We start from the raw sequence: 14,041 nt of genomic DNA, 5'->3' as shown, positions 1-14,041 counted from the left end.
AGCGAAACAATAGGTCACGTGGCGTGGGTCACTAACGCTGAGAATCGAGCTCGATGTAAGGGCAGAGGGTTGATTTGGTAACTCAGAGCTGTACCATAGAGGAGCATGTGAAGGGACAACAACTGAAAAAACGTGTCTCCAGGGAAGACGTCGGTAGGACAGCCGCGTAAACCGTGTTTGAATACTTTCTAACGAGATTCACCCCATTTCTGACTGGTAGGTGAGCAACCCACAGACGCATCCTTCATAACAGGCAACACAAGACAGGCTACAATGCAGAGATTTCAGCGCCCTAGAGTCATGAAAAGGGTCAGTGCAATCCCGTCGTTCCGCTGGGTTGTCGCGTCAATGTGATCGTTAAGATTAAAGTTAGAGTAACGGACAGCAGTAAAGGCCGTATTCGCAAAGTCAATAGTTGATTTTATTTGGTGCATATTTTAAAAATAATATTAATAACGTCGGTGTGTGTTGATTGAACTGCAACCGTTTTCCTTAGCATTTTGGAGTGGTCAAACTACGAAATTGTCCAAACACTTCAGATAAGTGAGCACCTTACGGTATTTTACATAAACTTCAGTTGTCGGATCGTTCGCAACAGGTTCATTTGAAATCAGGCATAATGTTCAAACGAAGAAAATCGCAAACTTCAACTACGTGTTCACCTGACCACCTCCGTAATGGCCTGTAAATGTTGGCGCCGTATCTGCAGCGCAATCGAAGCGTCTATATGCGAAAGCCATTAATTTAATTGTGTGCGGATTATAGTCCACTTGTCCGCCCTTTTTTTTAATAAAACCATAATCTTGCGACTTGTATCAATTAGCTAAGTGAACGTCGTCGTCCGCAGAACCGTTGGACATGAAATTAAGTGCGACTATTTGCCCGTCTTACAGTCGTTCGGACGGTCAAAGCTCAGCCGCCGCCATCCGTTGGGTCGTGAAGACGTAGTCGACTCCTTTAAAGTGGGACCCTTCATCGTTGATCCTCTAATCAGTGCGACAAACTTTTGGCACCCACAGGGACAGCCAAGGCGGCCAACATGTCCCTGCCACCGCGGAGTGAGCCGGGTGTCCGGTTTTTATTCCGGCACACCCTCAACAAATGATCCACAAAATGAGTCAATTTAATTTAAAGTTTAGTGCAACAAATTAAATATCGTTCGGTCGGTCGGTGGGCAGACCCGGAAAAATGACTTCATCGTCGACGGGCGTCGTCGTGGTCGGGCCAAAGTTTGCTTTCCGCTGCTTCAGGCGCAAGTATGCGAGCTATTTGCTCGTGCAGCGCGCCACGGCGTCCGGCATCTGCTCGGTTTCGGCCGTCGGCGAAAAGCCCGCGAAGGATATTGTTTTGTCCATTGTAACTTCCGAGCCGTGTCCATCGAACTTGCTTCTTATTACATTTTTGTGAATTCCTTTTATTACATAATTGGCTGGAAGCTGCCGACGGACAGCGTCTTCGGTGGAAGGCGCCTTTGAAGACTTTCCGACTTGCCGGGATGCCCGGGATTCTTGCCGCATCGTCGCACTCGCCGATGGCTCTATTACCGTTGCTGCTCCGGCCGTCGGCTCGCATCCTTTCTGGCTCGCGCCACCGGCATTCCTCGCCGGTTGGCGCTCGCGAGTTTCCGCCTTTTATTCCCGCTCGGAGATAGCTTAATTCTTGATCTGCCACCGTAGCCGCAGCCATTTATGAAATGAAATAACTGTTATTAACAACTTGTGTTGCTGGTCGGTTCCGGGGCCGAAGGGTGTGCTTGCTCCGGTGGGTCCCGTCTCGACTTCCGACTTCGCACAGGCTTACAAAACCGTCCTCGTTGTGTTTGGCGCCGTTTATTGCTCTTTCCACCGCCGACCACTTCGTTAGCGTTATTTTTTACGTTAGAATTTCCATCCACACTGACCATTAACCGCACTTTTTCCGTGTGCTGGGAGTTTTCCACCCGCCGCTCGAGCGAAAATGGCCACTAAATGAGTGGCGGTTTTTCTATAAATTTGTGTGTGGGCATGGAATGGACATGGAAATTCTTCAAACAACCATAATATCTTTCCGTTTCAATTCTTACGCCGAGCTCGGTTCCGAAATACAGTTTCGGGCAGTCTATGCACTTCAAAGCATTCATACTTGCCGACGACGAAAGGGAAAAATCATTTTCACGACGAAGAAACGTAGCTTTCCAATGTCTGATCAATGTCGCCTCGGGAAATCCTTGGCTGGCGGAGCGAGCGCACGGGCCCAAAAAGAAACCACTCTGCGGCACGGCACGTCAAGGAGCACCCGAAACCGAATTACCGTACCGTCCGTGACATCTGTTTAGTTTCATATTTTCTTTGGCTCCCGGTTCCGGTCCTGCCTAGCGCTAGCAACGGGTTATCGGCGGGGAGGGAAGCCTCGGAGCCCAACACAATAATCTGATAATTGGATGGTTCAAGCCGACGACGATGGCGAAGGAATGGTACTGGCGGAGATGAGAGAAAAAATTACTCCCAACATATTGCCGGGCCAAAGGGGCCCAGGTCCGAGGATGTCCCACCTTGGAAAGGTAGCACAAGCGATGTTGTTTCACCTCGTCCGCCCGGGCCAAATTTGACCCAATCCGATCCGGCTCACGTACTCACGGCCGGTCCACACCTTCCACGCCGGGGGCTGCTACGTCTCAAACTTTCATTATTGCACTTTATCCTTTTCAATTACGGAAGGATTTACCAGCACCGGAAGCAAGCGCTTCAAGCGGCGATAACAGGGCGCCGGATTTCTTTCTTCATTCATTCCTCATATACCCGATTGCCTGGGGGGCTCGGAGACCGTTAGGCGTTCTTATCTTAGCCTTTCGGGGGCTCTTTGCTTAAGTGAAACCACTTGCCTTGCCGTCTTACGAACGCCAACCGGCCCCCCCGAAAAAAACGGGGAGTCTATGATCCGGGCAGCTGGATTGGGTTTTCTTGTCTATGTATTTCTGAGCCTATGCGAACCAAACAACGGCCGCCCCGCACGCAACGATCGCGGAGGGAATTATGATTCCCGTCCTTTGCCCATGCACGCACTTCCTTTTTTGTTGTTTCCGCTCCGCTTACAGTCGGCCAGGATTCGAAGGATTAGCTGCGGTGTGCGAATAAATTATGAACCGATTGGCTCCGGGGCCCCGAGCATTGCGTTGGGTGGGGGACTGTTGATTTTATGCTCCGTTCGTTTAGTTTGTTTCCATTTGGTTCGCGGCCCGACTCGGTGCAAACAATGCGAGCCGATGCAGAATGCTCGGTTCAACGAGCTTCACGCCGCGCGATCGGGATGTTGCACTTTGTGGGTCGGTCGGCCCATCTTTGTTCTTTTTCGCTATTGTTTTTGCGCGAGCTTCCCCGCGTGGTGGTTCCTATTGCTTTTTCGGTGGCGACCGCATGCCCGTTGCATGATTTATGTGTGGTGTGCGGGCATTTTGAATTTACTCACCCATTTTTTTGCCACCGGAATTCGTTTGAAGGTGGCACCGTTACATCGGTCCTGGCGCCGCTAGGTTGGGTGGCTCCAGGCTAGGTTGGGTTGGGAGCAACAAACGAGACCACCAAACCTGATGGCGTTTATAATTGTGCGGTTTTTCGGAGTATTTAGCTAAACGGTTGCACATGTTGTGGCTAGAAGTGACCAGTAGCAGCAGCTGTTCTTGGACGGTTGTAGCGGTTGGTATGGACCGAACAGTAGCTGACAGCGAATATGTTCACGGTTCATAATAATGTTTCATCGGTTGTCGCTAGGTCACATATGATTTTGTTTTTTCATTCGGTATATTTGGATACAATCGGAAGTGGAAATTTATGGCGATCGATCAGTACTTGCAAACACCATCAAATGACAACTTAACCTTCCAGGCTACAGAAATGTGTTATCACTCCACCTTCATTCTTAATGATAAATAAACGATCAATCGTAATATTAAGTAAAAAGGGATCGTGAACCGTTAGCACCTAGCATTGGCATTTAATTGAAAAAAAGAAGTTAACGGTTGAACATTTTAACATTTTTTTAGGCCGCAGAATGTTATATACATTCCCAAATCGAAAAGTGCTGCACAAATGAGCGTTTGCGCGTTTGGTGAAACTTTTACTAAGAAAATACAAAAACATCGGTCACGAAAATGTAAGATATTAATTGTTGAGGCATTTTTGATGATTTTTTACTACAGTTCAAAAGGCGTAATTTTTGCCAGTCAATCAGGCAGTCAATTCTCCAAAATATCGAGTAAAGGTTGAAATCAATTGCATATGAACGAACGAGATTTGAAATTTTCGAAATCGAACTTTTGTAATATTCTCCGGCTCATATGTTTGCCTTGAGAAATGAACCATTTTCGAATATAGTTTCAAAATGTTTAGTTTTAAGTCATAAAATTTTCGGGGGCTCGTAAAGGGAGAGGGGTTCATTTCGAATCGTTTTAAAAACGAGTCGCGGGCCGCTGTGACTCGCTCTGTGAAGCAACCAGCCGGCGTTCCGCCGAGGCCTTAAGCCAACCAGGTGCCGGGCCAGAAACGGCGCACGCACGCAAATGGAGCCATATAAAATGATGCTTATCACGTCGTTTTCGAAGGATTTCGGGTTGCGGGCTTCCTGCATGGCGATCGCGCCAGGGCAGGTGCTTCGTAAACCTGCGCCGTAATAACGCCAGGCCAGAATGAGATCGAGAGAGAGAGATGAAAAAACAGGATCGAAGGGTATTTTGTGTGTGGCTCCTGTTGCTGTGTGGCTGTTGTTTTCAGGTCCGTCGATTCGTACGTTGTTTGTCCGTTTTTTGATGTTGGCCTTTCGGTTTGCACAGGTTTGTCAAATCTCCGACCACCGTCGAGCAGGTGTCACCTGGGCGCCATTTTTTTCCCCTTTCTCTCTGCGGCTGACGCAGTGCACTCACTAATGAACTTAATATGCAACGTGCCAGGTGCTAACTGGGACGTCTTTGCTTAATTATGCAGACCGCGGCCACACAGTTCGGTGTTCGATTTTTGCAGCCCAACGTATGGTAGTTGTTTACTTTTTTGCCTCTTGCGCTGTTGCGATGAACTGGGATGCGGCAGAAAATCAAAATGCATCTTATTATGCAACAGCGAACCGGGGACCGTGAACGTGAGCCATGCGTACCTGCGTACGTGTTCGGAGGATGTTTTATTATTCATCTTTCTTCCACTGCTTTTCGCATTGCTCGCTCAAGTAACTTTTTAAGCGGCTCTTCTGAACCTTATTTTAGTGATGAGGGTCATGAAGGTCTAGTGAGTGTGAACAAGTTTTAGCATGTCCTTAAATTTTCCAAAAATGATCCAAAACGTTACGAAAGCCGAATATCAATTTCATCCACATAGTAAACAATAAAACAAGTGACTTGCAGTATTACATTAAGAAAAACAGCAAAATATATAATAAGTTGAAACAGAACGACAGTAGAAAGAACAAAGAAACTTTTTTAAATCAGATTCAAAATACCTAAACGTGCGCGTGTTTTATTACGTTTGAAGGTTCTCTACAGCCCAAAGCGTTACGGGTTTGAGGACTTTCTGACGTTTTGTAACGGTTAGTAACGCTACGACGGCATAGAGATCCTCTTCATGGCTGAGCATTCCAGAAAGAATTTCCAGAAAATGGGATGTACCTCAATACAAAGTTTGTTAAACTGTAAAGTATTCAGTTTAGAAGTTTAGAAATTTGTCACATCAGCGCGTATTATTTGTTTTCATTCATTCATTCTTCATCAGAGAATTGATACTAAAAATAAATTAACTGCAACTTTCGCGGTTATTTATGTACACTTGCTTCCTGAATCCTTAATCCTTACTTAACAAAAAATTAACCCATTAAAATCGGTTAAGTTACGTTGTAGCTATAGCAAATATTTCCTGATTCCGCCGTAACGCCGATTCATGTTTGCTGTTTTCAGCGCAGGATCTCTACGTTGACGTTGTCAACGCTGGCTGTCAACGCTTGCGATTCAAAACAAAACAAAACATTGGCGGGCAAAATATTGTGGTGGTCGATTCATCAGTAATGGAAGAAGTGCCTGCAAGTCCGGAAGTGGTAAAGCGGAAAAAGCGCCGTAAACAGGCTTCCTTCAAACGTTTATCTCTTCATGAAGCGCAAAACAACGCACCGAGCACTCCTGAGGCTTCATGTGACCCAAGCCCCGACGAAAACGAGGAATCGAATCCAGCACCGGAATCAAGTTTGGATTTTCCCCTCGTTGGCGGTGTGCGAAATGCAAACCTCTTAGCCTTCTACTTTGATGACGACACCGGCGACCAGTTCGAAACGGTCACGGGGGATCCACTGGCCGGGGCCCTTTTGCTGGAAAAAGCAAATGCCATTCGTGTTAGTAAAGTGCCTTCGCAAGATATGGATGCTTGCACGTTCGGAGAGTTTCTGTCCGTTGCAGAGCTGGCGCGGCGGGATAATGGCCCCGCACCGCAAACGGTGGACGCTGATACAGTGGAGGTTAAAAAAGATAATTACAGTTTCACGCAGTTAGAGAGCTACACACAAATGGTGGGAATTTTGAACGCGTTGGAGAACGATAATCAGGAGCCAGATCGTAGTAACCTTTCTGTGAATCCGGCACCAGCAGAAGAGAGCGTTGTTGCGTCAACTGTTCCAGTACAAAGGGGTATTTATTATCAAGAAAATACGGTTAAACATCGACGAAAAATTATGAAGTTTAATTTAATTTTTAGATTTTGCTCCATTGCCCATTATGGATACCGTGACCTCGATAGTGCACGATTTCTCCCCGGACACACACGATACGGGAGAGATTGACTTTTCGGTGATAAATTCAAAATTCGTGCTCCAAACGGTGCTTCAGTTGCAGGACCACATCACCAGTCCTCCAAGGCCCGTACGACGTCAACCTACGGATCGAGTTTATGAGAATGTTAAGCGCAAACTAAAAGCACGCCGGTTAAGCTATAGATCGGACGAATCCTCTGGAACCGGTCCCCAATCGGTGTTGGATGATGAATCCTTAGGTGGTTCCGAAATATCCGGTGTAACGAATCACTTTGAGTGCGATGGCGAAAGGTCACTGGATGGTGCCGATGCCCTCCAGCACACCAGTGTCCACATTCAGGAAAATCTCACCCAATTATCTACCTTCTTTTCGAAAGTCGTCGATGATGGTGTTAGCGCTCCACACGAAGAAGCAGAAGCGAATAAGAAAGAAAAGCAGTCGTCCAAGTCCATCGAACATGATCCTACGTTCTGCGGGTTTACACCTGATTTGTCCTCACAGATTACACTTACAACCGTTGGACCAGCTTCACCAATGTCATTTCGTTACCACTCGTTTGATAGTTTTAGCAACGACGAAGTAACAGCACCATTCGATGACGACCAAGAACTCGATGACCTAGCTGTTCCGATTCCAGTGACACAGTTGGAGGAGGATTACGATTTGCTAATGTTTGATCAACCTTCTGATGCGCGAAGGAATGGAGTTCCACTTTTGTTGGAATCTCCCGAAAAAGTAGATCCTGAGGAAGTAACACTGCAAAATCGGACGCTTCCGGAACCTCCCGTGCACGTTGGGTTCATTACCGCTGGTGGAAGTTCGATTACCATCTCGAATGCGGCTCTCCAGAAGGCGAAAGCGCTTTTTGCTGAGGAGGAGGCCAAACATGAAGAGGACATAAAAGTGGCTGTTGAAGTGGACATAAAACCCAAAATCGAGGATCTACAGGCATCGGAGAAAGCCGTGGAAGGGGCCACCGAACGAACGCCAACTACAAACTCAATGCCACATTTCGCTGGCTTCAGCACCGCTGCTGGTAATGCAATAACCATTTCGGCTAAAGCTCTCGAAAGAGCAAAATGTTTCTTCGCCGATGAAGAAGGACAGATGGACAATCCAAATATGTTCCTTAAAACAGAACCCAGTGATACCGGCGGGGGATTCAGTACAGCCGCTGGTAGTACAATGTCGATGCCGACCAACGCCCTTCACCGGGGGAAGCGAATATTCGGTGAAGAAGAAGCGAAGGCCAGTGGTACGATACACGAAACTCGTTTTGGCGGAGGTTTCAGTACTGCCAGCGGTAGTAAGATATTAGTTTCGGAGAAGGCACTCGAAAGAGCCCGGGCAATCTTTAGTGAAGTAGAAAATGAGTGTGAAACTGTTCAAGGCGCACCGACGTTCAGTACAGCCGCCGGAAGTTCGATCGCCGGATCAAAGGGACCTCTAGCAAAACCGGGCCTTCTAGCTAATGACGGCGAACGAACGGATGAAAATATGCCTACAACGCACCAAGAGCAAGAGCATCATGGTGCTTTCCCAACGTTTAAGCGTGCAAGCGGCACAACCATCACCGTGTCGGGCCGCTCCCTGGAGAGAGCGAAACAAATGTGGAGCGATTTCGACAGAGAAAATGAGCCACCCGACACACCGAAGGCGAATTTCCGTGTAAAGGAGCTTCATCAACTTGCATCGGATGTAAAAAGTGGCCAACTCAAACCTCTGGCGGAGCGTGTTGAACTGCGATGTTCGCCTCGTCGAGCCGTCGACCGCAAACGTAAACATTCGCCGGATCCTGAAACACCGACGAAAACGTCGAAACCCAATCCGATCGTGATGGGACAACACACGAGCACTCCTGCGGCCACGCTAACTTCCACAGCGGCTGCTGTGCACGATGTTGATCAGTTCTTTGCCGCGCTCGATGATAGCGACTTTCACGAGCTGTTCGGTAACGCAGAAACGCTTCCCAAGACGCAAACCATACCGACGGTTGAAGGCGGTAACGCTAAAAGCAACAATAAGTCTGTTGGTGGTGGCGATTGGGACGATAGTTTTCCCGAGATGCTGCTACCGAAACTGTTGGCAGAGGAACCGGAGTGTGGTCTGCCAGAAACCGTCCGCAGTGAGCGTCTAGTGGCACTTCAGAAGCAGCGCGAGTTTGTGGAAAACAAACCGGACACGTTGTGCCGTCCGGTGGTGTCGCTGTTCTGTGCCAAAAAGCTACAGAAGAATCGTATTCCGTTGGAACAATTTGTAGGGCACGGCACCCGGCCGAAAGGACCTTCGGTTGTGACTCCCGCGATGGATGTTACGGTGGAGAACTCGATAGATTTTCGGTTCAATATAATTGACTTTTACGGGTAGGTAGTACAGGGTGAGCAACTCTTATATTTTGGTGTCGACCTGATAACGTTCCGTTCCCTTTTTTTAACAGGGAAACTGTGTGCAATAGTAACGTAACGGGAGTGCCGATCGGGTCCGAAGGGGAAGCTTGTTTGCTGTTCGGCGAACGTTCGACGGTCGGTTTGGAGGAATTCAAATTGGCGTTCCTGGCCACACCCGGCGTTGACCCAAGGCTCGTGCCTTGCGGTTGGGTGGAAAACGCTTGGCGGTGGATCGTTAGCAAACTGAGTGCTTTGGAGCGAAACTTTGGCGATCGGTTTGCCGGTGTCCTCACTCCGGACAACGTCTTTCAGCAGCTGCAGTACCGATATCACCGCGAGATTGACCTGTCGCAGCGTTCTTCGCTGAGGCGAATGCTGGAGAAGGACGATATTGCCATCCGAAGGATGGTGCTGTTCGTGTCACGAGTCTTTACATTCGTCGGAGGGGTCGGGTATGGGCTAGAGTTGAGCGATGGATGGTACGCGGTGCTCACGACCATCGATGGTCCGCTGACTAGTGCGGTCACACGAGGGAAGATCACAGTTGGAACGAAGCTCATGATCCAGGGTGCAGAATTAACGAACCATAGCGAAGGTTGCTCACCGTTAGAAGTACCGCCGGAAGTTCGATTGAAGATTCACGCAAACGCCACCCGACGGGTACGGTGGATGGTAAAGTTGGGCTACTATCGGCACCCCAAACCGTTCACAATTCCGTGTAACAGTGTGCTTGATGGTGGTGGACTCGTCTGCCGTTTCCGTGCGATGGTCGTGCGTTTATACCCCATGGTGTTCGTTGAAAAGTCAACGACCGAAGGCCAACCGTCGACACTGCGTTCGGAGCGGATGCAGCTCAGACACAGCAAACGGAATGAGTCTGGTCAGCTGGACATTCTGCACAAGCTGTACAATCAGGTGCAGCAGGAGGTCGAAGCGGAACGGATAGCTCGTTGCTCGGTTAATAGGAACTTTCGCCTGATGGAAGGAACGTCGTGCGAGGAACTGCAGGAGCTGTTGGAGAATGGTCTCGATGTTTCGTTTTTGGATGTAAGTGTAGTGCGCGCCACTGTTGCTCAACTGGCCAGACAACTCATTCATTCCATTGTACCATTGCAGATCGATCTGAGCAGCTCGCAGAGAACCCTGATCGAACGGTTCCAGCAGCAACGACAGGAAGCGTTGCAGAACGAAATCCAGCAGCGGGTAAAGGCACAGCTCGACAAACGGCCCCCAGATCGATCCTCCGTTACGGGGCTGCTGAAGGTACGGCTAATGGATCCGGTCAAACCGGAAAAGGTGTTTTTGCTTTCGATATGGCGCCCTTCCGAGGATACTCAGAATTTGCTCCAGGAGCAATCTGTCGTTGTGTTCGGTAACGTGACCGCCAACGGAACGAAAAACGGCGAAGTACAGCTAACAACTCACAAGAGCACTACTTACACGCGGGACCCCTCATCCGTTCGGGTGGAATGTTGCCCGCTTCAACCGTGGTTTCGCACGATCACTCCGATCGGAAGTATCGACGGGCAAACGTTTTGCCCTCCGTTCAACGAGTTCGACACGGTCGGCATCGTGGTCGGAATGGTGGAGTCGAAAAAGTTTCAATCGATTTACCTCGCGGACACCGCTATGGATCTCCTGTGCGTAAACTTTTGGGACGGGCTGGCCAAGTACGCATACGATGATTTTATCGCCGAGCAGAAGGTGCTCTGCGTGGCCAACCTTCAGTGGCGCACCCTCAACCGCCTCAGCACCGTCCCGCAATCGTTCGCCACGGAGTACACCACGTTCACGGAGAACCCACGAAGTGCCCGCTTTCGCACCGAGTGGGATCGCTTTCAGGTGCAGCTGAACGCCATCGATCGGGAACACTTCTTCAAGCGGTGCTCGGAGAAGGTTCGTGAATTGCTAGATGCAACCATGCCGCCCTACGGAACCACGACACCAAACAACAGCAATGTGTCAACGCCTTACCTCCAGCGTTCGCTAAACAGGCTGGAGCAAACCTCAACTCCCGTTGGTGTGGCACTGGGTGACAATTTAACGAAAAGAAAGCTGAAAACACTCTCCACAATCTACGCCAGTCCGCCCAAGACGACACCGATTATGCTGCGCACGAATCCGATCCTGCGGAAGGGCTTCAAAACACCGGCACGGCTTGAGGATCGGCTAAACGGAGCGAACCACGAGGAAGGTCGCCAGTAGCGGGGTGATGTTATGTTTCAGCCCTGTGAGGAAGCCCAAGTGAAGGGATTCCCTTTGCTTTGTTCGACTCGTGCGAAGTTTCATGGCTAGAACCAGTTACAGATTTATTGTTTGTTCCGTTGTTTGTGTCGTGATCAAGTCGACAAGATTTTTCAAGTATAATGTACCTCGTACAGTAATAAATAGTAACCGTAGAGTGTAATTCCACGGGGTGTTTCGTGGGACAGATTAACAGGGTTCTCTTCATTTTTTTTCCTCCCATAGCGCAGTAAGGATTCAAAAAGGATGCGATGCGACGTACGTGTTTGTTTGAGTACAGGCTGGTCACTGACAGCAAATAGCACAACCATCGTTGACCTCAATCGATTGCCAGGCGGCCACAGTTCGTTTGCCATCGAACTCGAAATCAAACCACACTTTCGTCATGCGGTACAAAGTTAGTGCTGGACGTGTGTACAGCTGGCAACAATCAATCCAGGGTGCGATTAGGACAGATGGGGACAGTTGTGGATCCTGGGGCCACTTTCATAATCGTCCCGCCGGTACGGGAAGGTCGTCCTCTTCTGCTAGACCGGTCGATTCGGACCATATTGACACTGGTTCGGGACGAACAAATAAAACTTTTCTAATAAACAAGCTGTTGAATTTTGCCAGCACCGTTCTCAAATGGCCAATGGAAGCTCCCGGTGAATGAGACAGCCTTTGGGTGGCAATGTTGCATGTGAAGAAAAGATTCATACGTACGATTCGGTCTAGTTTTTCGGTACCTTTTAGCAATTAGGGTAAATTGGGTAATCGCGAATGAAATGTTTAATGCATTCCCATTATTCATCACTTGCGTCGTACTTATGATCTGGCCATTGTAGCAACATGCCAAAGAGATTTGACCAGCATCCGAGTACGTGCTCCATCTTCAAAGCAATCTGTGGCTTGGGGACTCCAGTACCGAGATGTAGCCACATGTAATTATCAACGAACCATAAACGTTCGAATGCAATTGCCTTTTATACGTAACATATTGGCTGTTCCCGGCGTTTCAGACGATCGGACTTCCCCACATCCCGTTGTTCCTCCATTTCAATCGATCGGACTTTCCGGTGACGTATCCGATCGGCTTACACTGGAATGGCTAAGAAGTGGCGCAGCATTTTACGGGTCTTACCTTACTTTCTTCCCCCATTTCTTTCGGTGGCCAATTTTTTTCCTATTCCAGTGGAAATAAAGAAAATTCTAACGACGGATTTTGCGGTTTGAAGAGAAATTGTTTGGAAATAAATACAGGCCAAGGGTCTTAAAGAGAAACACTACAGTGACTACTATAACACAGCTGGCCCCCCATCAGGCTAGCCCTCACACATAAAATAAAATTCAAAGGTTGTTCATTACGTTGGTCGGAAATTTGATTGTATTTTTCCGCAGAAGATGCTGATCCAAGAATATCAATAAATACGTAGTTGGTAGTTGTTCCCTTGACTGTCTCCCTTTAATTTTATCCAGCAATTCCAAGGATAAACTGGATACTGGACGTAATGTGATAAAGAAGATAGTTCTACAGTTTAAAGCAATGCATCTACAGCCAGCATCTAGAGTATTTCATTTTCATGTGAAAAAGGAATCAATTTAAGCCTTCCACACTCTCGGTTCCGTTCCGTTTGCACTGAGCTTTCCTTGCTAATGGAGCAGGCAAATAATTTACCATTACTACAAAATGGGAATACAATCTGCGCTGTAATGATACAACCGGCTTCGGCTATCTACGGCCAGAAAGCACGCCCACATTAGCGGGTCCTCATCCACGAACGGTCCATCAATTTCCGGGCGAAGTTTTTCGGAAAGCTTCCGCACGCGGCTACTTAAGCGTAAACGGGACGCCACGCCACCACATCGAATTCCGATGGCGGATTCCGGTTCCGGTTCGACGCCGGCGACGACGTTCGAGGCGTAGTTTTGGGCAGAGTTTTTAATTTCACTCCAGCACGTCACGCGTTTCGACGGTTCATTTCACCGCCTTCCGCCTCCGATGGCAATCTTAGTCCGGTTCTTATCGGTTTGCCGACGGAACGGACGGGACGGGGCGCATCCAATTTCAAATACGAAACGAATTCTTATTATCATCCTAACTATCTCCCGGCGCATAGCGAAAATCCAATAAATGTTCAACAAATTCCTCGCCATCATCGGTGTGCGAACACACATGCGAGTCGATGCGCCGGCCGATGCGGATCGAAAGTGTTTGCAAAGTGCCAGCACCACTCTGCGATGGCCGGGCGAACTCGAGAAGCGTCGGGGCCAGAAGTTTCAGCCCGATTTCAGCGCCGAGTTTCGATTGCATTTCTTCGGTGCTCAACGAAGTGTCCCCATGAAGCCGGGTCCCGACATGAAACTTATCGCCGGATCGCGGCCCATCACTGCCAAGTGTCGAATCGCTATGTCGCTATGTTGACCCCGTTGAAGGGTGTCAGCCTCGGCGTGGAAGTGAAATTCCGTTCCGAACGAGCCTGCACAGTTCGAATTCGTTTGCACCGTTACACAGCGTGGCCGGGGTTGAAATAGTGGCCTGTGACAAACTCAAAGCGTATCAAGTTTTGGCGACAAAGTTTCTCTATCAATTTCTATGAGAACGAGGCTAATTATTAATCAAAACAATCGTTCCCTTGCCATTACGATTGCATACATTCAGGCGTTTATGGTTCGC

The 14,041-nt window shown here is 48.6% G+C and overlaps 1 protein-coding gene across 1 annotated transcript; it reads left to right on the top strand.

The window, feature by feature from the left end:
* Nucleotides 1–6,018: 6,018 nt before the first annotated feature.
* LOC131215609 (breast cancer type 2 susceptibility protein homolog) lies at nt 6,019–11,346 on the top strand. Its single transcript, XM_058210000.1, has 5 exons — nt 6,019–6,559; nt 6,741–8,159; nt 8,277–9,117; nt 9,192–10,188; nt 10,258–11,346. Exons 1-5 carry the CDS (start codon nt 6,019–6,021, stop codon nt 11,344–11,346), a joined length of 4,887 nt encoding a protein of 1,628 aa, XP_058065983.1.
* Nucleotides 11,347–14,041: the final 2,695 nt, after the last annotated feature.

Source organism: Anopheles bellator, chromosome 1, assembly GCF_943735745.2.
Source record: "Anopheles bellator chromosome 1, idAnoBellAS_SP24_06.2, whole genome shotgun sequence".
Classification (NCBI taxonomy): Eukaryota; Metazoa; Arthropoda; class Insecta; order Diptera; family Culicidae; genus Anopheles; species Anopheles bellator.
Note: the sequence above shows the minus strand (reverse complement) of the source record. Positions and strands in the feature narration are given on the sequence as shown.